We start from the raw sequence: 24,754 nt of genomic DNA, 5'->3' as shown, positions 1-24,754 counted from the left end.
TCGTGTGCGTGCATTTCAAAACGAGTAGTAACAAAGATATGGACCCAAAAGGAAAAAACAACGTTGTCGTTGTTTTGAAGTACTAATTTATTTCGTCCCTAATTTTTAGCGAGTGTTCCTAGCTCCATATTCTTAAAATAACGTGCATATCATACATAATAAAAAGGAAAATCTTTTTATATATAGCTACTGTAAACAAACAACTTATCTACGACCATATTTAGAATTTAGAATTTTTGTTTTCTTTTTTGCTTATCATCAGAATTTGGAGTTTTACTTTTTTTTATATCATCCTTTTTCCTTTTTGTGATATTGTTTGAACAGAAAATAGGGATTCTTGCACACATGAGCTCCAACAAGAACAAGATAAGTAGAAAAAGCTGGTAGAACAAGAGATCTCAATGAGTAAGTTTGATAAATTAACAGTTGTATAAATAAAATAAAAAGTTAGATAAAATCAATGAAATAAAAATGATTAGGATTGATAGGGAATGGTGGTGTCCTCGTGTGCGTGGCTGCATTCTCTCGTGGTACACCACCATAAGTAATTATTGCTATTCTAATATACATCATTTTATGCTTTCTATTAGCAAAAAAAAAGAGAGCAATGACAGGCGATGTGTGTCGGCGAAACTACGGACCACCGGTTCGAAATGTCCGACAAGCGAACTGTTGGTTAATGGGACTTTTACACTCTTTTTCAGTATTATATACTTCCTCCGTTTCAAAATATAAGATGTTTTGGAGAAGTTTGTTGTTTCATAATATAGGATGTTTTCAAATTTCAATGTAACTTTTAGATTAGTTTATTATTTTATATTATGCAGTATTGTTTCTGATTGGTTGAATTTGTTAAAATTAAAAATTTCTTAATCTGCGTGTTTTGCTTAAAACATCCTATATTTTGAAACGGAGGGAGTAATACATTTACACCCATGCCAACCTCATTCATCTTCGCTTGGTTAAAGCTTAAATGCCGTCCAATTTTTTTTTTTTTTTTTTTTTTATTTCTTGTTGAAAACAAACAAATAAAAACATGAATAAAAAATTATCAAAAAGATTTTTAGATTTATGTCGATGTTTCTTTCACATGGGAATGTGTGTCCACACAAAGAAATACCATCGATGCCTTAAAGAAAATCATAACAGTTTTTTTCACTCAAAAGTGTAAATGTTGTTTTGTCACAACAAATCTGCCTCCGATTAATTTAACAGAAAACTTGTGATTCGCCTCTTTGTTATTGTAACACCTCCAATTCTCCATCATCACATACATGATATTACATCTGTTCAAACTTTGGATAGTCATATGCAAAAATGTTATATAATTAATATCCAATTAAGTGCAACATATCTTTACGGAATATATTTGCCTAGCTAAAAGAGTTTGCATTCGTATACGTACTTTCTTCTCTCGTCCATATATTTTGCATGCATGTTCTTAACTTCTTCATACATGTTACATGTATACTTAACTTCATACATGTATACTTAATTTTCCAAAATGCATGAAAATGCATGTATGAAGAAGTTAAGAATATGCATGCAAATTATATGGACGAGAGAAGAAAGTACGTATACGAATGCGAACTCCTTTTAAGCAAATATATTCTGTTAAGATATGTTGCACTTGTTTGGATATTAATTACTTAACATGTTTGCATATGACTATCCAAAGTTTGTTTGAAAAATGAATACAAGATAGCAACCGTATACGTAGCCATCAGTTAGAATGTTAAAAAGAGAATATATAAGCCGAAGTGTACCTTTTTAAAAAAACATAGCAAGTTAGCAACCGTATCCGCGGTAGCCATCACGCCAACAGAAATAGTTAGAATGTTAAAAAGAGAATATAGCCCTGTTCGGAAGAGTGACGCTGAAACAGCTGCAGCGACCGGAAAAAATGACGCAACCACAAGCAAAATCATGATTGATCAGAAATAAATAGTCGCTGAAGTTGGGATTTATTGTCGCTAGCTCTGAAGAAAGAGTCGCTGAAATTTCCGGCTATCGTTTTAACCGACGCGGCGACTGAAAAATCACTTATTTCTCACCGTTTCTTTTACGTCACGTGTCGCTCATTTCAAAACTCATTAAAAACAACGTTGTATTTGAGTCGCTGAAAGGTGTCGCCGGCGACACTGTAAAGAACAGGGCCGAAGTGTACCTGTTTCAGAACTGTTTTAAACTTCAGAATATTCGGAACACACAAGAACTGTGTTTTGGAAAATTTAAACTAATTTCTAACTAACAATTAACACACGTACGAACTGTGTTTTAGAAGATCTGAAGTAATTTCTAACAATGAAGGACATACTAACGTCCCAAACAATGAGGGAGAGAAAATACATGTATGAAGAAGTTAAGAACATGCATGCAAAATATATGGACGAGAGAAGAAAGTACGTATACGAATGCAAACTCCTTTTAGGCAAATACATTCCGTAAAGATATATGTTGCAAATCGTCAAAAAAAAAAAAAAGAGATATGTTGCACTTAATTGGATATTAATTATTTAACATTTTTGCATATGACTATCCAAAGATTGAACCGTTGCTAAGTTTGGGCCTACTTAGCCAATCCATTAAGGTTCCATCAACCATGTTTTAACGAATACGTACATATCTACTTTTGCCCAGGGTTTCGTAGACAACTTAGACACTTGGGCCTACATAAACTCCAAATTATGACACAATAGTATGATTTGGTTAAGGTTATTTTTCCCTTTTACGATCCAAAATCTTCTTACAAATTTTTCTCTAATTTGCTTTTCTTGGTCTACTTTTCTTTCGGCCCGCCCACATATTCTCAAAGTTATTTCATTTGCTCTACCAATTTTGTTTCCTTTTATACATCGACTATATCAGACGGCGAGAAATACGTGTCAAAGAACGCAGTTCTGGCATCTGCGAGAGTTAGCCACGTGGGAGTTACAACCTTCAAACAGTTAAGAAGAAAGCCAAAAAAAAAAAGAACAGAAACAAAATGATAATGTTGTCTCATCTATATCAGAATGGGTGTAATGTGATTTTGATAGAATGAGAGTAACGGAGACAAATACGTACAGAGATTTACATTTTCCATCTTTGATCATCGGAGGATCCTTCGCGGCCGTTGCCATTTGTGTCTCCATTTTCTCTATCCTCCAACATCTCCGTTTCTACACCAATCCCGCTGTACGTACACAACCAAATCTGCGTAAAATTTTCAATTATATATCTGCGTGACCGATTCGTGATGAGTTTTGAGTATAATTTCAGGAGCAAAAATGGATTGTTTCTGTTTTGTTTATGGTGCCAGTTTATGCCGCTGAATCCGTAAGCCTCTCCTTCCCTTTTTTCGGAGTTTGTTGATCTCTTAATTTTGTTTTTGATTAATCTAGTTTTGGTTTTAGATAATTTCCTTGTCCAATTCCAAATTCTCGCTGCCTTGTGACATTTTGAGGAACTGTTATGAAGCTTTTGCTTTGTATTCCTTTGGAAGCTATTTGGTTGCATGTCTAGGTGAGCTTTGTGTACTCTTATCTGTCTCTCTCTTTACGTTAGCAATTAATTTTGTATATCTAAACCAAGATGCAATATGAATGTTCAGGTGGTGAAAGAAGAGTTGTTGAATTCCTCGAAAATGAATCAAAGAAACCATTGTTAGAAAGAGGAGACAATGAGAGAAAAAAGAAGAAGAACTCATTTTGGAAATTCTTGCGTGATCCATATGTCTTGGGACGTGAGCTCTTTGTGATAGAGAAGTTTGGTCTTGTCCAGTATGTAAGTCAAGTGAATCTGTTTTTTTTTTTTTTTTTCCCAATTGTGTGTTTTTGAAGTTTTTTGTGATATTTATCTTAGATGATCCTCAAAACCTTTTGTGCCTTCTTGACATTTTTGTTGGAGCTTCTTGGTGTCTACGGTGATGGTGAATTCAAATGGTATTACGGGTATGTGAACTACTATATCATCTTTTTTTTTTCATCAGATGAAAAGACAAGTGATGATAATTATTTGATTTTGTAGATACCCATACATAGTGGTGGTGCTAAACTTCAGCCAGATGTGGGCTCTGTTTTGCTTGGTGCAGTTCTATAACGTGACTCATGAACGGCTTAAAGAAATAAAACCGTTGGCTAAGTTCATTAGCTTTAAGGCTATTGTGTTTGCCACTTGGTGGCAAGGCTTCGGGATCGCGTTGCTTTGTTATTATGGTATACTCCCAAAAGAAGGAAGATTCCAAAACGGGCTACAAGATTTCCTTATTTGCATTGAGGTAACTTATAGCCCCTCCGACAAAATTTACATATGCTATATGAGATCCTTTTAAAAAAAATTATGTTTCTAAGAATTCTACTACTTGTTGGTGTACGTACGTCGGCAGATGGCGATTGCAGCTGTGGCTCATATCTTTGTTTTCCCAGCTGAACCTTACCACTACATTCCTATATCAGAATGTGGGAAAATCACATCTGAAACTAGCAAGACGGAAGTGAAACTAGACGAAGGTGGTCTTGTGGAGAAGACAGAGACTCATGTTGAAGCATCTGGCACAAGCATTAAGGAGAGTGTACAGGACATAGTTATTGACGGTGGTCAACGTGTCGTAAAAGATGTGGTTCTTACGATTAACCAAGCAATGGGACCGGTGGAGAAGGGTGTAACAAAGATCCAGGATACAATTCATCAGAAGCTTTTGGATTCGGACGGTAAAGAAGAAACAGAAGTGACTGAAGAAGTGACCGTTGAAACTTCGGTGCCGCCAAAAGAGTGTTGAGTTTTGCTCTTTGTTGTAGTTTTGTTTCATAATTCTCTTTTAGCAATTTTTATCTTTTGTAAAAGATAGTACTTTTGCCCATAATTTATTTTTACCGGGTGCATAGTATAATATAAAATAAATAATAAAATAGTATACAATATTGTAGTGGCTGGGGCGTCATCATCAGCGTTTACTTACACAGTGAAGACACTAGTCGATATTACTAAATTACTAACCGCTTACAAGTTACAAATTACGATCACGTGTGTTTAAATGAATTCAAATTGATACCTATAGTCCGAGTGTTATATATATACCAATATACCATGCACAATGTTCATGATGAATAAATTTATCTTTAACACATGCTATTACGCCTAACGATTCTACATGCATTTCTGCTGGACCTTAAAAATCTTCAATAAATATATCTTCCTTAATATGCATAATTCACATTTTTGTAAATAAATCTCATATTTGGCATATAAATTATTAAATTTCATTGGACTTCCACAAAAGAGAAGAGCATCGTAGTGAGAATCATATGCAAATGAGCTAAACATGGTATATATATACGACTTATTCCTGCAACCGCGGGAGAACTCACATGCAATTGGCATGCTAACGTCTATTACCAAAAACGACATTTCTTATTAATGTTATCACATGCTTGGATTGTGAGGTCTCAATTATTATGTTCCTTTTGTTCACTCTCCATGTTATTGGTATACGACCTAATCCTAAATGGTTTTACATGTTCATTTTTAAAAAAATTCATCTTTTAAAATTTTATTTTATCGAACCTCTACTCTATATATGTGTATTTATCTTAAAGTCATGTAGAATTAGTACTAATCTGACCATTATCGATTTCTCAATCTCGTGACCGACACATTACATACTGGTTTGTATTTTGCTAATATAATCATGTCAGTATGTCACCCAAATTCAATTAATAATGGTTGTTCGAAAAAATAATATCATGTTTATACATCAAGCAGATTTAATGAAATCATCGGTTGGATTTGGCAACACTTGAACATGTCGAAAGCGTGTAGTAATTACCCACGTGGATGTAGTAATCACGTTCCCCGCTTTGTTATAAATATCATAAGATGAATGATCGTACAATGATCCAACGGTTACGAATAATCGTATATCACATTCGAAACTCTCGGCCGTCGATCATAACCATCCGAATTAAAAGGCCGTGATAATGGAGAACGTGAGAAGCGTCCGTTCGAGAACAAGACAAAACAAATAAAGAAGAGAAAGTGCATGTGACATTGACATGACATGAACATGATTATTTGATTAGTCAGCTTTTTTTTCCAAATCTGAATTCGTCGTGTCTATTTAGAGACTTCTCTTTTGTCCAAGTTCCTCATTCGTGCTCCAAAGTTACTACTTCATCAAATTTCGTATATCATACTCTGTGTCACATCCTCTTTGTTTCAAAAAATACAGAATCTTTTAGCCTTAGGTTTACTAGATTATATGATGTCGGGAGAGGTTCAAGAGCAGTTTAACCTAAGCCGTTTGGTAAGTTTTGCAATTTTATTCTTCTTCTCGTTCAACTTGTATCTTTGGTTCGTCGTACTGAAATGTGAAATCTAGGCCACCTCTAATCCTATTTATGAGTTAAGTTAAGTACGTAGAATTTTTCTTCTTGCGTTATGCAAAAATATATTATGAAAAGCTGATATGTTTTACATATCTCATAATTGTGTTTAAAAGAATATAAACTTTAATTTATTTTCGAATGGACTATACAGGAGAATTCTATCCACTCGGGATCAGTATCATTTGGAAGATTCGAGAAGTCTTTATCATGGGAGAGGAGATCATCCTTTTCTCACAATAGATATCTTGAAGAGGCTGAGAGATTCTCTAAACCTGGCTCTGTTACTCAGATGAGAGCTCATTTCGAAGCGCATTTCAAGAAGAAAGGGATTAGGTTTCCGAATCCTGTTGAAGCTCAGACATGGGTAGACGAAGTTGTTCATCATCAAACTTGTGCTGAGAAAGATGATAATTTGTGGGAGAACACGAGTCAGTTTGGTGATTCTTGTGTGAGTTATGATGAGGTTCTTGTGAACTCTGATGGTGATGATCATCATACTTCTCTTTCTGTTGCTTTGGAGAAAACTAACATTGGTCACAACGAGGATGAAAAAGAGACAACATCATCTTCCTCTGCAACTAGATTGAAGCCTTTGAGAAATGTCCACAAAACTAATCCTTGTGCAACGACCAAAGCTTCTACGAAGAAGCATGATGTTGTCCTAACAAAGGGATCTTCTCCAAGTTGTAATACTAAAACCAGTACTGACACTAAGAGGTAGCATTATAACTTAATTTTCAATGTAACTTTTATGTCTTTTATGTTTCACCACTCACTCTTTAAGGATCTATTTGGTTTTGAATGGCAGACAAAAGGAATTGAAGACTAAGAGAATTGTTAAAACCATTGCATCTCAAGCTCCAACAACATCAAAGAAAACTGAGAGCCTAACTCCTTTGGTGGCTACAAGAGAAAAGAGAACAACTACTCATGGTTTCAGTTTCAGAAGTAATGAACGAGCTGAGAAGACGAAAGAGGTATACAGAGATAACTTATTCTCTGTTTTTTTTTTACTCTGTTCCAGTTTGGAGCTTATGATGGAACATTGCCTGATGTTGTAGGAAAAGGTAAAAGCCGTAGTAGTGCCTAAGGATCTTAACAATAAAGCGAGACCATTGCCTAAAAGTACACAAGCTAGACCTCAACACACGTCAACAGGTCAGGCAAAGGCAAAAGCAAGAGATGATCACTCTTCTACAGCTAGTTGTGATCAGTCAGTGGTTAATGGAATTGCCAAGAGTAAGCACATTAAAAAACACAAGGCGGATATACATATGATTCAAAGGCCAAAGACCAGCAGCGATCTGAGCTCCAGAAGCAACTCGATCCGAAGGAGTTTAGTGGTTAGGCGTTCTCCGGTTGAGGTTGCTTTGTGAGCAATTCACCAACTCTGCTTTTGTTCTTTAGATTCTGTAGTTAGTACTATATGCCCTCAATTGTTTCTTTTGCGTTTGTGTTTGTGTATTTGTGTTTTATATGTTATAGAAATCATTATAACATAGAACCGCAAATTCGAATAAACAATGTAACCTTATGTTAGAATTATCTTTCCACTTATAAATTTCTAACAGCATATCTTATATAATAAAATAGAGAGTCTTCCAAAAAATTTCAACAACACCCATGTCGCATGAGAGCTTGACACCTGTCCAAAATTAATTAAAAACATATAGTAATAAACTAATACATGTGTCTTTATCTTTAAATTTAAATACACTAATATGTAATTTAACTAAAAAATACAATATTAAAATAAGAGGTTCAAATGATTCAAATAAGGCATAGCAAATGAAATTTGAGAATTTGTATTAAAATTAGTTTGTAGATATTTCATATTTTTATATTTAAAGAGATTCAAATGATTCAAATAAGGCATAGCACATGAAACTTGAGAATTTATATTAAAATTTTATACAAAAATATATTTTTAATAAACTAACAAAATGCTAACATGACAATAAAAAGGAGATGGTATGACATTTGAAAATCTATTATGTTTGTTATAAAAACACATATGTAAAAGTATTTCGCTTATGTTTTGTTTATACTTCACATATGTTTTGCTTATTTTTCTTGTTAGTTTTCTTATTTTTTAAATATATATATGTAAGATGTTACATAAATGCATATCAAACAATCAAATCAAATTTGATCATATATATATATATGATTCTATCATAATCATAAATCAATAAAAATTTATAAACAACTAAAAATACATTATGGGCAACCCATCTAGTTACTAATGTACTATCCGAACTTTGTGGCTTCTTTTTAGATGTGTAAATAAGCATACTGCATACACTTTCAATCGTTTTGACAAATTTTACAATATTAAAAAGTACTTATTTTGAATGTACAAATAGTATCCGTATACACAATATTTTCACTGATTAAAATAACTTAAATTCAAATATTATGACGTCTGTCTTTCTTATAACATTAAATTTAGTTTTGATTTCAAATCATTTAATTCGAGCCACCCTACATATTATTTTCATATTCTGCTTACATGAGTTTCCACGTAATAAAAGAGAGAATTTAATACTATTATTAATCTTTTTGTCCACTCGTTAACCTTCATACTGTTGTCCACTATCTATGAAGTCACCCACGAAAAGTGACGTTATTGAAATTGTTCGTGCTTATCCTAATTCAAGGATCGCGACAACTAATTATATATGTAACTTTTAAAATGTATTTATATATCTTACCGTATAAAAGAGTAATAATAAAAGAAATATTGTACTATGGATAAATTTCTTAGCCCTCCTAAATCAACATTTCTTTTTCTTTCGGAGTAGTATATCCTAAAGTATTACAATATTTCTTACACAAAACATATAAAAATACTTTCACAAGAATTACATACGAACTAAGTTATAAACAAAATGTTACCGAGCACTCCAACCAACTGAAAAGTTACCACGGCTACCACCCTCACCGTCAATTTCCCTGGAACCGCCAAGAGTGAAGAGGACGACGTTTGGTCCGTTTGGTGAGGAGGTTTTCTGAAGTAGTAAGGGAAGTACGGCAAGATAGCGTCTGGCGGTGGAGGACCATAGAAGCTGCTGCCACTACCGTCTCCGCCACCGTAAGGTGGTGAAGGGTAGTTTGGTATATTCCCGGCCGGAGGAGGGTAATTTGGTAAATTCCCAGCTGGAGAAGGGTAGTTAACGGCTGGAGGAGGATATGGTGGTGGTTGAGTTACGGAGGGTGTGGATGAGCCACCACCAATAGGTGGCGTCGGATAACAAGGGTACGGACACGGCGTCTCGGATATGGTCAAGTAAGGGAAGTAAAGAAGAGAAAAGATGAAGAATAAGCTCAAGAGGGGAAGGCCATGATCGTTTGTGTTCATGTTTTATTTTTTTGTTATGTTTTACCTTTCTTGATGAAAGAACTGTTCTTTATTTGAACGACATAAAGAAAGTAAATTAAGATAAGTTTTTTGGAAAGAGCTTAGTTGGAAGGTGTGGACTCTAGCTAGAAGACACTTGTCTTGTGAATTATTGGAGTTAATGGTTTGCTTAATATTCTTCTTCCTTAATCACATTAAATATTGGTATTAATTTGTCGCTAATTTTTCGATGTTAGTTCGTCTTAATCTTCGTTTGTCTTCTGTTTATTATGGATTAACATCGAACTTTCTTAAGCATATGTTTTAATTATGTAAAGTACTTGATTAAGGTTAGATAAATTTGACCGTATCTTACAACACTTTTGTTGTTGTTGTTGTTGTTGTTGTTGTTGTAAGATCTTACAACACTATATGCAATACAGTATGTAATTTTCTTGGATCTTGGTTTGATTATACTGATATAAATGGGCTTTTCCGCGTTCTTTATACACTGTACCTATGATTCGGTTGATTATTCGTCGATTATATAGACCCCATAATAGTTTCGACGAACATGCATGCTTTGCTATTAAAAAGAAAGATATACTGCAAAGTCTGCAATCATTTATAAAAAAAAAAAAAGCCATTTTCTTAAACGACAAATTTTAAATGAATATTCTACACATCAACCACTAAAAATTACCTAATTATGTCCTTTAAAGAAACTAATATGCGTCATAGATGCTTAAAGTGGTCGACAGGTGTATATAATATTTTAAGCTTCCCACAGAAAGATGGATACATTGTAACATCTGTTTCCAGAAGCCTTGTTGATGCTTTAAGTAAAATTTTCTCATTAATAATAATCAAATATTTTTTTCTATCTCAAATTATAAGGAAATGGTACTTGTGATTATAATTTTGAGGACAAAATTGTGAGGATATCTGTAAAGGGCTAGACGTTGAGTGATCTTGAAGGTTGAAAAGGTACATCATAGCTATTTCATTTTTCCGAGGTACTAGTAGATAGCATTGATAACTAACCTTTCTAAGTGAATACTATTAATTAATGTCTAAAGCCATTATTTTTTACAAACCTAAAGTCATAAAATGACAAATTTTGAAAACGAAATGTAAATTTATTTTTAATGATACTTATGTGAAAGGATAGGAGTACCAAATACTAGAAGATAATTTAACCGAAAATATATAGGGAAAAAAAGATTTCTTCAAAGATGTTAAAGACAATGCGGTAGTTATAGCCACCAACTCGCGACTTTCCTTCTTAACGAAATACTGTAAGTCAAAAGTGTTAATGAGTAATGAAAATCAGACATTTAAGTAAAATTAAAAATATATTTGAAAAATACAGAATATACATTACTGAGTAAGGTTGCATAAAATTATAAACGAGTTTGTGTTGTGTTGCCTTTTTGAGGCAATAAAAGCATAATCACAGCTGTATGGTGCACAAAGCTCAATTATCTCATACCTTTTAAAGTCCATAACATATGCAGCCCCTCTAAGAAAACAAAAAGAAGTAAGAGCAAATAACTCTTTTCGTTGATTCCACTTTTTCCCCCCCCCCCCCCCCCCCCCGGTTACTAGTTAGGCAAATTTTTATTTAGGCTAAAAAACAATTGTCAGGCAAATTTTAATCTATCTTTCATTTTGCTTTCAAAACCTTGATAAATGAAAAGATCGGTATTGGGGTTTAAGTCGATACGGATATTTCATATCGCATAGTACGTAGATAATTTAAGATACACAATTGAATACACAGAAGTAAATGGAATAGTCGATGTTTTCTGAAACTAATTGTATGCTTAACAAAGACAATAATATAATAAGATTAGTAGTTTTTTCTTTATCTACCAAAAAAGTTACATTATTTTAGTTTTATCAGGTCTGTTAGTATAATATGCGGTATGGATTAGTAAAGCGTTGAAGAACAAGAAAAAAATAAAAAGGAGATTAAAAAACTAACAACGTAGGTGAGAGATTTGGTAGAAAAATACAAGCGTTAGGCAAAAACAGATTCACATGTCATGTCTGAGGTCGGCTTTGCGGGACCTATTTTTGTTGAAACCCAAGTTGATCTTCATCTCTCTCTCTTTGCATCCACACGTGTCTTTTTTACTTTTCACATCAGCAGGTGTCTTTTTCCACCTCAAAATTATTCTTTACAAAAAAATTACTATTCAAAATAAATCTAAAGAATAATTATTTGGTACAATTTACGGTTTTAGTTCAAATTCGAGTATACATTTCTATTTTCAAAATAATTTTGATTTTAGGTCGCATTTTGTATAATATGAAGTTCCATCACGGCATCGCATCACCCATTTACTTTCTACGTAAAATGTGGTTCTATTTAGATTCAAAAAAAAAAAAAAGTGGATCTATTGTTATATGAGTTATTCTAGATTAGTTTGGATCAGTTTAAATATCTCTTAACTACTGCTTATAATAGTTTATCAAATCATCAATTCTCTCTAGCTAGTTTATTAACTTCATATACAATTTTTTTCCCCCAGCTTATATCATTTAAAAGCTAGAAAGAACAAAATATTTTCGAAAATAATTAGCCTTTTTAACTTTATATTCTTTTATCTCCCTTTCGGAAAAAATACTATCTTTACAATTTATTAAGAACAATTTGCTTTACTATACAAATTATTCCGCACAAAGAAAACTTTTTACTTTCGAGAATCAATTCATCAATGGCAAGTTGAACAGAGAACATATCCCATAAAGAGAATAAATTTCTAGACTTTACATATTTCCCTGAACATCATTTTTGGTCTACGTACCTTATTATTTTGGTTTAAAAAAACCATTAGAAAATTCGGATATAGGAAAAATATGATGAAACATATATGATCCTAGCTAGTAAAAATTATTAACCAACGATCAATAACGTTCTTTAAACAACTAATTAAAAAAGTATGTGACAACAACATACCAACCGTAGATCTTCAAATATTTCTTCTCCGATCATGTTAATTTCAAAGAATCAAGAACCCCATAATTCCAAGCGCGATCAAACCTGAGAGCTTCACCACCGTAAAGCTTTTTCCGGCGGCTGCTCCGAACTGCTCATCGACGGGGTAAAGATTTCCTGGCGGACCCGTGATGTACAAAAAATTAGCCGGCGGTGGAGGCGGGCAGTTAGGACTGACTTTCTTCGGCGGAGGTGGAAGAGCCGGCGGAGGAGGACACGCAGGTGGTGGCGGAGACGGTGGTGGAGGAGACGGCGGCGGAGGGTTTTGGATGCAGCTTGGAGAACACTTGATGGGATCGACCTCATCTAGCTTTCTTGCTTCTAAAGAAGCATCTGAGGATGATGATGATGAAGCTTTGATGAGTGTTGGACACGTCAGCAACGTGATCATCATCACCGTGAATATGACGACGGATCCCCGGCGGTGAGAATTTCCCGGCATGTTGTGATCGGCGAGTTGTTTTTCTTTGTAAATGATCAAAGAGAGAAATTAACAAAAGGAGAGTTTTGTATATATGGAGACTTGAGATTAAAAGAGTTGAAAAGTTGAAGAGGAGACGTGAAAATGAGAGGTGATGATGAATGCGTTCTCGTTACGTAAGCTTAAGTGAGTGCATGGGAGTCATAGACTTATTAAATAGTGTATATATCATTTTCTGTAAGCTTCTAGTCTTTTTTAACCCAATTATATATTGAATAAAATATACAATATAGTCTGAAATCAAATGATAAATTAGGAACACGGTTAGTTAAGGAGTACTCGTCGGTCCACTAAGTGATCGTATTTTTTCATGTGAGGTGGAGCCCTCATGAACTATTTTGGTTTTCCTTAGTTGCGGAATTATTAATTAGCGATTAAAATCCCACCGTCGTATACCAAAACAAAAGCATAAAATGTTTTTGAGATACAAATTTCTTAGAGCATCCACATTGGTGTGGGACTTTTTTTGGTCCCCACATTTAATACTAATATTTTGAGGGTTTCTTATTTTTAGTAGGAGCATTGGTGTCTATTTGTATTTGGTCTCCCGAATAAAATAATAATATTTTGAAAATTTAAAGATTAATTATTTAAAGAAAGAAAATACAAAAACATACAATTAAGAAATTAATAACAGAAAACATATAACATAAAAACATAAAAACAATAACAAACATTTTATTCAACTCATATAAATTTTAAAATCAATCTTCATTATCCGGAAGATGTCCAAAGTTAGTCCAAATATGCTCAATCAAATCTTGTTTTAGTTGGTCATGAGCTTGTTTATCCCGAAGTCTTGTTTGACGAGTAATCGTACTGGTGATATTTGAACCCACACCGGCGGCACCAACGGTATATGTTTGATCCACATGTTCTCCGTGTTGAAATTCAGAAACAATATTTCGGTAACTGTATGTATGTCGTTCATCTTCGACAATCATATTATGGAGTATTATGCATGATCTTATTACATTTGCCATTTTATTTTTATCCCATAGACGAGACGGATTTTTAATAACGGCGAATCTAGCTTGCAAGACTCCAAAGGCACGCTCAACATCTTTCCTCACAGCTTCTTGTTTTTTAGAAAAGAGAGATTTTTTCCTACCTTGTGGAAGTCGAATTGATTGAATAAAAGTTGCCCAATTTGGATAAATACCATCAGTGAGAAAGTACGGCAAGTTGTACTCCCTTCCGTTGACAACGTAGTTGACTTCCGGAGCTTGACCGGTTATTATGTCATCAAAAACATTAGATCGATCAAGAATATTAAGATCGTTCATAGTACCTGGAGCTCCAAAAAAGGCATGCCATATCCAGAGGTCATACGAAGCTACTGCTTCCAAAACAATTGTAGGTTTTCCGGTTGATCGTGAATACATGCCTTTCCAAGCCGTGGGACAATTCTTCCACCCCCAATGCATACAGTCAATGCTACCAATCATCCCGGGAAATCCACGCTGTTCATTCTGATAGAGTAGTCTTTGTAGATCCTCCTGTGTAGGACGTCTTAGGTATTCATCTCCAAACACTTGGATGATGCCGGCGGTAAATTCGTGCAAACATTTCCGAGCTGTCGAAGCACCAATTCGTACATACTCGTCAACACTGTCAGACGAAGTACCATATGCCAATTGACGAATTGCTGCAGTACATTTTTGTATAGGTGAAAGACCAGCTCGTCCGGTTGCATCCTGGGTTTGGCGGAAATATTCGATTTCGGTAGAGAGACGTTGCACAATGCGCATGAACAGTGGCTTGTGCATGCGAAACCGTAGCCGGAATAAATATTCTGGATATGTGGGAGTGTCACTAAAATAATCATTCCAAAGATTATTGTGGCCTTCTTCCCGGTTTCGCTCGATAAAAATTCTATCGTGTGGCTGGTTTGGCTCGGGGATATGTTGGGAGACATCATAAACATTTTGTAAATAAGCATCAAAATGATCACTATCATTTGCTTGGTAGTGATAATGATCATCATCTCCATGGTAATGATAATGGTTTGAAGATGATCCCATTTCAAACAAAAAAAAAAAGAGAAAGGAAAAGACAAAGAGAAAAGGAGAATTAACTTGTATGTTTTGTTGCTTTGATATTGTTTGGGGTGAAAGTGAAGTTGCTTTGAAATTGTTGGTTTGATAGCATCGCATATATATAATAGAAGAGTAGGGACAGAACAAGTCTCCGTGATAACAAAAGAACAAGTCTCCGTGATAACAAAAGAACAAGTCTCCGTGAATAAAAACTAGTATCCGTGATAACAAAAGAACAAGTCTCCGTGATAACAAAACAACAATGATAGAAAAACAACAAGTACATCATGGAGAAGAGAAAGTCATTACAAAACAGAAAATTAAATTACACCAAGTACATTAGATTAGAACAAGTACATGCAAAGAGAAACTAGCCATTACACCATCAAGATTTAAGTATACATGAACAAGATACCTAGAAGACATGCGAAAATAACCATTACACCAACAACCAGCAAATCATTTACATTTCTAAGCCTATTTTCATTACGTAGCTCATAAACTACATTCTCCAAAGTATCCATCTTCTGTTCTGTTGCGTAACACTGATCTCTTACCTTAATGATGTCCGATTCATACTCATTGAATAAGGTCAAGTAATCTACCTTCGCAGATAGAACTTCATATCGTCTATCATTGTCTCTCAGCTCCTCCATTACAGCAACATCCCACCACTTGTGTATATGCATCTCTCCATCATCAACATTTGGACATGTGAAGAACCTGCAACATGTAACAGAGTTATAATATCTAGTAATACTTAATAGAGTTATCATAACAGTTAAAATCACAAACCTTCTGTTGTAGCAGTTGGATAGTATTGGTTGCGCACCACAATAGCATTGCTTGGGGAATCCATGCTCAACCTCAGGTTGAGGTGGATATTGCCTCGACTCAGCATTGTTCGGTGTACTCTCAGCTTCATCCATAAGTATCAACGCTTCTAGTTCTCTATATGCAGTGTCCATCGAGTACCTTTCAGTCTGATCGGATGAATCAGGTTGCGAGTAGCTATAGTCTTGGCCCATTTTTTGAGTTGATCTGCAGAAAAACAAGAAGAACCAGATTAGAACAACATCAGTAGATTCATTTAATATATAACATGAAAGAACTTAAATAGATTCAGATTATATAGAACATGAAAGAACAACATAAGTAGATTCATTTAATATAAAACATGAAAGACACTTAGATAGAATACAAAGCCGAGTAACAAAGCCGAGTTACATTCCATACAATGCATAGAAACAACAAACAGGAAATACTAGAAACAAACACTATCTTGGTGAATAACAACATAAGCCGAGTTATTATTAGAAATATTGGGACACTATCTTGTTCATGATAACTTCTTCAGCAGCATTCAAGGGTTCCTTTTTGGCTAAGAGAGTGTCAAGGATGGCCAGCTTTTGTAGTTTCTCCTTTTCAGCCAATTCCTCTTTCTTGACATCCCACATGCTCTTATACTCAGCAAGAGTCTTCACGTTAGACGCCGATGCATTGTTTCTCTTTGCCTTCGCAGCCTTGATCCCTTCTGGCCTTATCTCCTCAACATTGCAGCTTGATGATTGTGAACCTTCTGCGGCTGCTTTCCTCTTTGTTGCAGGCTGAGATAGGGGCGTGTTAATAGTGTTAAGGTTGAGCCATTTCTGCTCAAACCGTAATAGATACCAGCAATGTTCTAGGTTAAACCTCTTATTATGCGCACCAAAGTATATATCATGTGCATTCTTTAAGATATCAGATTGAGAATGACCAGAGCTGTTCAGTCTCTCCGCTTGTGCGATTGCCGCACAGAACTTGTTCACTTGGTCATTTATCTTATGCCACCGCTGCTTGCAATGTGTCATCAGCATCTGTTCACCACCATTCCTTGCATGAGGAGAGTCAGCATAGTACCGGCTAATCCTTTTCCAGAAGCTTCCTAGCTTTTGTTGATTAGAGACAACGGCATCCTTTGAAGTGTTGAGCCATGCGGAGATCAACACTTCATCATCAGCAGGTGCCCATTTCTTTCTCTCCTTTCGCTCCAATGGTGTTTCTTGAGAAAGAGTTGGCGCCTCAGAAGATTGGGAGCTGTGCGGAGGCATTTGGGAGCTGCTCTGACCAGAAGGTGGAAAACTATCCCATCGCAAGTTATCAACATTATTCCCACCTTCTTCTTGACTGTTAAGCAGGTTTATGTATGTAGAAGACTGATAAAAAGGATCCATATGAAGAGGAGGGATTAGAGAATGAGTAGAAAATGAGAAGAGTATAGAATCTACACGCGGAAAGAATGGATACGCGAGTAGAAAATGGGAAGAGTATAGAATGGATAAGCAAGTTGAATGAGATTTATAGTGAAAGAGATTTATAGTGATAGAATGAAGAAATTTTAAAAGGGGTTATGATAGAATGAAGATGGTTGGGGTTTAGTAGGTTAAAAGTTAAGTGGCAATAAGTAACAAAACATAAAGACCTAACAACCAATGTCTAATCACAATTTATGACAAGTACACTTCACAAATGCATTCAAACCAGCTAGTTCGAATACAGCTAAGACCATACAACTATGAAATAAAAAACACCTCTGTCCAATTTAGATAATACATAAGAAACGCAACAAGATGACAAGACCATAGAGTACAAATCACAAACGTTTTATTTGAAGATGCAGTTGTAGAATAAAAAATCATGTAGAAACCATACAATAAAAACCACAATGAATCATCATCATCGATATATGATTGAGTTGTAAAATCATCATTGAGTTTTTATTGAGTTTAGTTTGAAGGTTAAACCTCTTAGATAGATTGTATACTATGTGATGAGATCATGAGAGTTTAACTTGAAAATTGAGTTGTAGAAAAAATCATCTTGAATAAATCAAGTTTCCATCTTTGCATACAATCCTTATGTTGAGTTAAAACCATAGAATAAACTACCCTAAATCAAAAATCAAACAATAGTCGATTGAATCAAACTAAACACAGAGTTAATCAGATAACCCTAATTCGATAATAATCGATAACCCTATTTCGACAAACACGGTTAATCAGCGAACCTATAATCAGCAAAATCTTAAATTGGATGAAGAAAAATACCTTATTTCGGACGATTGAACCGCCGGACAAGCTTCGTGAGAGACAGTGGATCGTCGCGGCTGAGATCTACAATGGTCTTCTCGTCTCGGCTTCGGGAGACACAGAACAGCTCGACTGCAGATCGGACCACCTTCGGGATAGAGAGAAGATCGGCTACCGGAATTCGTCAACAACTTCCGGAGATATGATCGGCTCGCCTTCGGAACCCACAGAGATGGAATCGCCGACGAGGTATGAGAGAAAGTCGAAAAGTTTTTTCTCGAAATTTTGTTTTCTGTTTAACCCAGGATAATTTCTCTTTGCAGTCAGAATGTAACACGTAGCCAAGTCGACGATACAAAAAACGTCCCCTTTGAAAATACGTTTTTTGATTAATGGGCTATTTTCGATTTATTTTAAATCCAAAAAACTTGGGGGACGGCCCAAGTATACGGCGATGTGGATGGTCTTAGTATCTTTGTTACCTAGAGTTAGCGTTAAATTTGATGTACTAAATGGTTTATCTTGGAAAATATGTTAAATTAATGCTTAATTTTGATATATAAAAAAGTTAAAGGAGTATATAATCGTATATATGAAAAAGGAGTCGTATATATGCGCGAGTGCGTGTAGTTGCTTAATGCGTAAGTGAGTGCTTTTTAAAAAGGAACATTGCTTTAGTTGTTCATCAATTTACATAGATGAGAAGGTAGCAGGAAACTATCTCTTATGGTATTTTGTATTAAAGAGAAGAAGAAAAAAAGGGATAAAAGCTTTGGTATGATTGAAGAATAATTTGAGACAGAAGATTTTAACAGCGTCGACAATTTTATTAAAAAAATATGAAACCAAGAAAAAGGTTTTGGTGGCCATAGAACATGCAAAAGGAGAATCTGAGTCCATATTGGTCTAAATTATTAATTATAATATTCAGTAATCGTACCAAATAATGCATTTATTTAGATGCCGGTTCAGGCTTAATGGGCCTGATCATCAAGATGGCCACAACTTTAGCATCAGTAACCGTGGTTGACTTTCATGCTCGATGGTGGCTAAGCCTTCCATGTCAAAGTCCTGATCTTTCTGCTTATACATTTTTGATGATTCCAACATATTTATGTATTGCAATTTTCATTGCTTGTTTACGTTTTCATGTCATTCAAACTACGAGACATACAAGCTCCTCGTGAAGTTACAATATCAATAAATCATGGAAAACGTAAATGAAGAGATAGTTGATGAGTGCTCTTGTACATGTAATTATTGGCTACTGTCTATTATCCTAACCTGTCTCTTCCAAGTATGAATCTCTATTCTTCAACTTTAAGTATAGATACAAAAAGTGCAGTTAAATTGTCAACTTGATACTATATATCGTTTGTGAAAACAACGTACTTATTAATTATATTTATGTTTCCAAATACATGATGCTCTGAATATCATCCGAAAAAACTTTTACAATTATACGACACATTTCACTCATGATAAAACCAACTAGTGGCCTTGTGTCAATCCTTTGAGCTATCTCATTCCTCTCTAAATCATAAATGAACTTACGTGAAGGTCGATCCTGACAGTGACTTACCTTTGACAACCAAAGCTCACCACTGCGACTAGTGCCAGTTATCACTAACCGATCTCCATAGAAGAGGGGTTTCATTTGAAAATCAGGCAAAACAAAAGTCTTTCTGTCCGACCATTGACTCTTTCCGGCATCTTCAAGAACCCAAACATCCAAAATACCATCACGAAAGAAATCCGAAGATCGAAAGACAGACACTTTTCCTTTGTAGTTCATGAGATTTATGCCAGACAAGTCCTTCCAAACGATGCAAGCATTGATGGGTAATTCAATCAAACTTAACTCTTCAGAAGTCAAGTTAAAACTCATAACGACACATTTATTTGCATCATTCCAAGCTCTATAATACAAAACACCATTAACGGTGATAACCCCATGACAGCTAGAATGAAAAGGGCGATGAAGAATGTGGCATTGACCCTTTTTCCACCAAGCTCCAGCTCCAAGAACCAACACCTGATGCTCGGATCTCATTACTCTTTCTTCTTCGTAGGTCACGTCCCAAACCGTGGTAAGCACTTCGTATTCATCATTAACAGGATCGTGTCCAAAGTAGAACAACACCTTTTCAAAATTATTCTCTTCCTTTATGGTGGGCAATTCCACAACCTGCCTTGTGTTGAGGTTACAAATCCGCACTCTTCTCCCATTTTTGAAACACAACAAGCCACGAACAGAGCTCACCAATCGGCCTCCCCCTAATGTCTGAATGGCAAGATCTTTGTCGACTACAGAGACAGATGTGTCCGAGTGATCATGATTAGATGACGTGAGCAACGCATACTCGCCATGTGTCTCGCTACCCATACAATACGTGAGAAAACGTCTTCGTGGTGAGGGTTTGAGGAACCGGTTGGTCAAGTACCGAGATGTGATAAGTGAGAGCCAGATCTTTGAGACGCACTTGAATCTCATCAGAGACTTCGCCGGCAATCTGATTAGAATCTCGATCAACAGTTCCTCAGGGATTTCTAGTAAGGCTGTGGTCAATGTCATGATCTCCTTCTTCTTTTTATTTTATTTTTCATCACAAATTTTGTGTTTACATACGAACCTCTCTTATACAAACGTAAGTTACTAAAAATCTAAATCACATATTCGTATTTATCCCTGTCGAAAATTGTAACCAAGACCATACAGAGAAGTAAACATGAAAAACATACGCATGAAACACGTAAAAATCTTTCATCAAAGCATATCATCCTAAGAGAAAAATTCTTTGTTCATCTTTTTAAAAGTTATTTTGTTTAAGATAATTCTTATTTTCAATATTGCAATTGTTCAATAAACCTATATATATTTTTGAGAATTTGTTAGAAATATCTTTTAATCAATTATATATTTTTACCTTTCTTATATAGTTACAATACGTTAAACTAATTTTTTGAATTCTTTTTAGGTTTGAGTTATCTATTTTACATTTAGATTATAGTTTTGAGGTGTTGGTTTATTATATGCTGTTTAGGGCTTCTAATTTAGTAATTTTATATATAGAAAATGGGTATTATGCAATCGAGTTCTGTTGCCCCAAGTGTGAGCGATTGTGCTGTGGTGTGTGCCCTCATTCTCGTACAGATTTTTCTGAGAATGAAGAAGAAGGATTCAAGAGGCTGTATAAACCTTGTCGCGGTGCAAATTCAAAAGGAAAGCACTACGACTTGCCTTCTTCATTGGCAACTGATACGACTCGGGTTGAAAAATCTTGCTTTTAAGTACAGTTCGACTTCGATTTCTTTAGAAAATTTCGTAACATGGTTCCGCTTTTGCATTGCGAGTCAATCTTTTGTGTGTTATATCGATGATGGTGTGTATTCTTTTAGGTAAAAGCATGGCAAAGCGTAATTTTGTTTTATTTCTCTCATGTGATTGCAGTGATGAGTGTGTTGATTCATTCATCTATGGCTTATTCAAGCAAACTTCTTTCATCTTAAAGTCATGTCAAAACTTTGTGTTTTATGTCTGTGCTGTTATTGCAGGGATGAGAATTATGTGGCTCATGTCAGACAATCACTTGATTTTGTGAACACCGAATCTCTTTAGGATCATCTAGTGTTGAACCGCCAAGTGGACTACTTTAGTGAAGAAGAAGACCAACATACAGAATACTCTGCTAAGGAGTTTTCACACGCTCGAGTTCACCCTGTTAAAGCTATGGCAAAGGACCAGCTTCGATCTGTTGTTGCAGGGTATTAGCATCAGGCAATAGGGACTGGCTGGACATTGTTACTAGTTTGGCATGGAAAGCTGCCAAATATATTCAGCCAGATACTAGCTAGGGAAGCATGGATCCTAGAACCTACGTGAATGTAAAATGTGTTGACTCAGGAAACCTAAATCAGAGGTACTCTACTTCTTAAACCCCTTTCAAATCTCTCTTTTGATAAAATTGTTAATAGTATATTGTTATTACACTGCCTTCATTAAGGGAATCGTCTGTAGCAAGAACATCAGCAACAAAAAAATGAATTTTAAGCAGCAAACACCCAAGTTAATGATTTTAGCTGAGTCTGTCAAACATAAGAGCGTAGCTTGCCAATTAAGTTTCTTTAAAGATTTACTCCCAGAGGTAAGTTCTCTGCTGTTATCTATGTACGATGACTAAAAGTCTCTGAATAATTAGTGGATCGATATCTGCGTCCTGAGATTCATGCGGTGGTTTGCATGAAGAGGCCACTGCGCTGGAACATATATCCCGTTGCACTGGCGCTCAAATTTTTCTTGTGGGGAATAGTAATTCCACTGCTAAGTTGGGCATGTGTAAGCGCTTCCGAACAGAAAAAGTTATAGAACATTAAGAAGCTAATAGTCAAGTGAGAGAAGCATCAAAGACATTAATGTACTTTGAAAACTGTACTAAACTTGAAATCTTAATAGGAAATTTGAAATCTATACTAAAATTTTTAAGTCTTTGAAATGTATATTATGTATTGCACTAAATGACTATTTTGTCTTCAATTACAAATTATTAAAAATAAATACAATTTAATTAAATTAATTTATAAAAGAAATTAATTTGGAATTTGCTAAATTGTTTTTTGAAAATGATGAATTGATTTATTATATATAATATTAATCAGTAAATAAAATATTTAATTCAGATAAAATAAATAAAATAAATAAAATCTGCCCTTAATTAATAATTAATTAAAAGTTAAATTATAAACACAAAATAATTAAATTAATTTTATGCTAGAAAAGTATTTTAAAAATCACTGTTTATAAATTAGATATTGAAATTTTTAGATAATGATGAAGTAGTTTATCATGGATAATATTAATCAATAATGAAAATTAAAATTCAGATAAAAGAAATAAAAATGAGATTTTATAAAACATAAACAATACAAAAAGGACAAAATCAAATTAGTGGCAGTCATATAAAAATTTATTTAAAATTTTGAAGAATCACACGTAACATTTTACCAAAACAAGAATTTCGTAGAATCACAGTTTACCGTCTACGGAGAGATCTGGAAAAGAAGTTATGTGAACAAGAAACTTCGTAAAATCACAATACAATCTCTAAATGCAGTTTCCAATAAAATAGAGATTTTAGTTAACTGTTAAATAAAATTTATTTATAAATTAATTTAAAAACTAAATTCTATTGTTATTAAATCTTATAGACCGTGGATCACAATCCAATAATCTGTTACTCAATTGTGATTAAAAATCTGGTATTATTTAATAATTTAATTTTTAAAATTTATTACATAAAAATTGAAATAAAATTAATTAGAATTAGTCTTTTACGATTTATGTTTAATAAATACTTTAGATAATATTAGTTTTAAATAAATATATAAATCACTAATAATTCTTCAAATTTTTTCATTTAATAAAAAAGTTTAGAAAAATAATTATATATTTTATTTTATTTTTTTAATTGTTTGAGTAAAAGTAACCGGTTTGTGAAAGTCTACGGAAAACAAGAAATCTAGATCGAAAATATCTGTTTAATGATCAAGATGTTGATAACAAGTACAAGAAACAGCTACAACTAATCAGCTAGAACCCTAATTTTGTTTTTAAGTCGGTTGTTGTGGTTTTGCTAAGCGTCTTGTACTTGCTCCTTATTTTCGTGTCTTTCTCCCTTTGAGAAATCGTTTATTTAAAAGGATCCTGAACCCTAATTTCTTGTACGAACTGCCTTCTTCCTTTCCTTTTTCCTTTGATAACTTCCTATTTTATTAATGAATAGTATACAATTATTTGTCGGTTGTTTGTTCTCAAGGTAAAAATTAGGCTTCTTGCATGTGTTGGTAGGCCTTTTTAACAGGTTGTTTATGATCTTTGGAGGTTGTCTAGAACATTCCATCGAATGACCTGGTCCTCTTAACAACCGGTTAAATATCATCAATAACTTTTTAGCTTTTTCAGACAACCCGTCACATGATTTAACAACTGTTACACGTTGTTTAGTCGATGAATTATTTTTACCCAACAATAATTATCAAGTTTAATAAAACAATAAAAAATTGTGAGCTTTTAGCCTTTTAGAAAATAAATCAACAGTTCAAAAAAATCGGCTACGTAACAAATCAATTAATAAAAAATAAATCGATTTTTTAATATAAGTGAACAAAGAAAAAACATAAATCATCAAGAATAACATATAAGTCTACAGTTGAAAAAGTCAATCATATTTATAAGTCAACTTAAAATGAAATAAGTCTACTAAGACCAAACACATCCACGCGAAAAAAATATAAGTCAACAAACAAAACAAACAAGTCAACATCATCAAAAGCCAACTATGTAAAAAACAATCAAACAAAAAAAAAGTCGACAGTTTTAAAATAAATCGATGGAAAAATAAATAAGTCGATGAAAATTAAACTTAAGTCAACCATTCAAATATCAACCTTGTTAATAAAT

General features: G+C 34.2%; 5 protein-coding genes and 1 pseudogene across 5 annotated transcripts; 2 read left to right on the top strand and 4 right to left on the bottom strand.

Moving 5' to 3' along the window:
* Positions 1-2,880: 2,880 nt before the first annotated feature.
* LOC147923538 (protein LAZ1 homolog 2-like) lies at positions 2,881-4,906 on the top strand. The gene is made up of 7 exons (XM_087494684.1): positions 2,881-3,177; positions 3,262-3,318; positions 3,396-3,504; positions 3,593-3,765; positions 3,844-3,932; positions 4,009-4,258; positions 4,367-4,906. Exons 1-7 carry the CDS (start codon positions 3,040-3,042, stop codon positions 4,757-4,759), a joined length of 1,209 nt encoding a protein of 402 aa, XP_087350810.1. The 5' UTR covers positions 2,881-3,039; the 3' UTR covers positions 4,760-4,906.
* Positions 4,907-6,023: 1,117 nt separating this feature from the next.
* On the top strand, positions 6,024-7,974 carry LOC147923537 (protein WVD2-like 7). Its single transcript, XM_087494347.1, has 4 exons — positions 6,024-6,283; positions 6,517-7,082; positions 7,174-7,342; positions 7,427-7,974. The coding sequence occupies exons 1-4, from the start codon at positions 6,239-6,241 to the stop codon at positions 7,739-7,741; spliced, it is 1,095 nt and encodes a 364-aa protein (XP_087350473.1). The 5' UTR covers positions 6,024-6,238; the 3' UTR covers positions 7,742-7,974.
* Positions 7,975-9,045: 1,071 nt separating this feature from the next.
* Positions 9,046-9,969, bottom strand: LOC147923536 (uncharacterized). The gene has a single exon (XM_087493869.1). It carries the CDS (start codon positions 9,724-9,726, stop codon positions 9,241-9,243), a length of 486 nt encoding a protein of 161 aa, XP_087349995.1. The 5' UTR covers positions 9,727-9,969; the 3' UTR covers positions 9,046-9,240.
* A 2,432-nt stretch (positions 9,970-12,401) lies between these two features.
* LOC104756662 (uncharacterized) lies at positions 12,402-13,426 on the bottom strand. Its single transcript, XM_010479284.3, has one exon. The coding sequence runs from the start codon at positions 13,149-13,151 to the stop codon at positions 12,714-12,716; it is 438 nt and encodes a 145-aa protein (XP_010477586.1). The 5' UTR covers positions 13,152-13,426; the 3' UTR covers positions 12,402-12,713.
* A 3,116-nt stretch (positions 13,427-16,542) lies between these two features.
* LOC147923535 (glutathione S-transferase T2-like) lies at positions 16,543-17,319 on the bottom strand. The gene has a single exon (XM_087495227.1). The coding sequence runs from the start codon at positions 17,317-17,319 to the stop codon at positions 16,543-16,545; it is 777 nt and encodes a 258-aa protein (XP_087351353.1).
* Positions 17,320-19,576: 2,257 nt separating this feature from the next.
* Positions 19,577-20,872, bottom strand: LOC147923534 (putative F-box protein At3g52320 pseudogene; annotated as a pseudogene).
* Between the last annotated feature and the right edge of the window lie 3,882 nt (positions 20,873-24,754).

This window comes from Camelina sativa, chromosome 17 (assembly GCF_030686135.1).
Source record: "Camelina sativa cultivar CO46 ecotype springtype chromosome 17, ASM3068613v1".
In the NCBI taxonomy this organism is placed as follows: Eukaryota; Viridiplantae; Streptophyta; class Magnoliopsida; order Brassicales; family Brassicaceae; genus Camelina; species Camelina sativa.
The sequence above is the reverse complement of the archived record's forward strand: the minus strand, read 5'-3'. Positions and strand labels throughout refer to the sequence as shown.

Bases quoted from the DNA above. Each gene is read 5' to 3' on its own strand.
- LOC147923538 (XM_087494684.1), top strand. From the start codon at position 3,040: ATGAGAGTAACGGAGACAAATACGTACAGAGATTTACATTTTCCATCT. The intron at 3,505-3,592 runs GTGAGCTTTGTG...ATGAATGTTCAG, and splicing joins CTATTTGGTTGCATGTCTAG to GTGGTGAAAGAAGAGTTGTT. The intron at 3,933-4,008 runs GTATGTGAACTA...TTGATTTTGTAG, and splicing joins GAATTCAAATGGTATTACGG to ATACCCATACATAGTGGTGG.
- LOC147923537 (XM_087494347.1), top strand. From the start codon at position 6,239: ATGATGTCGGGAGAGGTTCAAGAGCAGTTTAACCTAAGCCGTTTG. The intron at 6,284-6,516 runs GTAAGTTTTGCA...TGGACTATACAG, and splicing joins AGTTTAACCTAAGCCGTTTG to GAGAATTCTATCCACTCGGG. The intron at 7,083-7,173 runs GTAGCATTATAA...TTTGAATGGCAG, and splicing joins ACCAGTACTGACACTAAGAG to ACAAAAGGAATTGAAGACTA.
- LOC147923536 (XM_087493869.1), bottom strand. From the start codon at position 9,726: ATGAACACAAACGATCATGGCCTTCCCCTCTTGAGCTTATTCTTCATC.
- LOC104756662 (XM_010479284.3), bottom strand. From the start codon at position 13,151: ATGCCGGGAAATTCTCACCGCCGGGGATCCGTCGTCATATTCACGGTG.
- LOC147923535 (XM_087495227.1), bottom strand. From the start codon at position 17,319: ATGCCTCCGCACAGCTCCCAATCTTCTGAGGCGCCAACTCTTTCTCAA.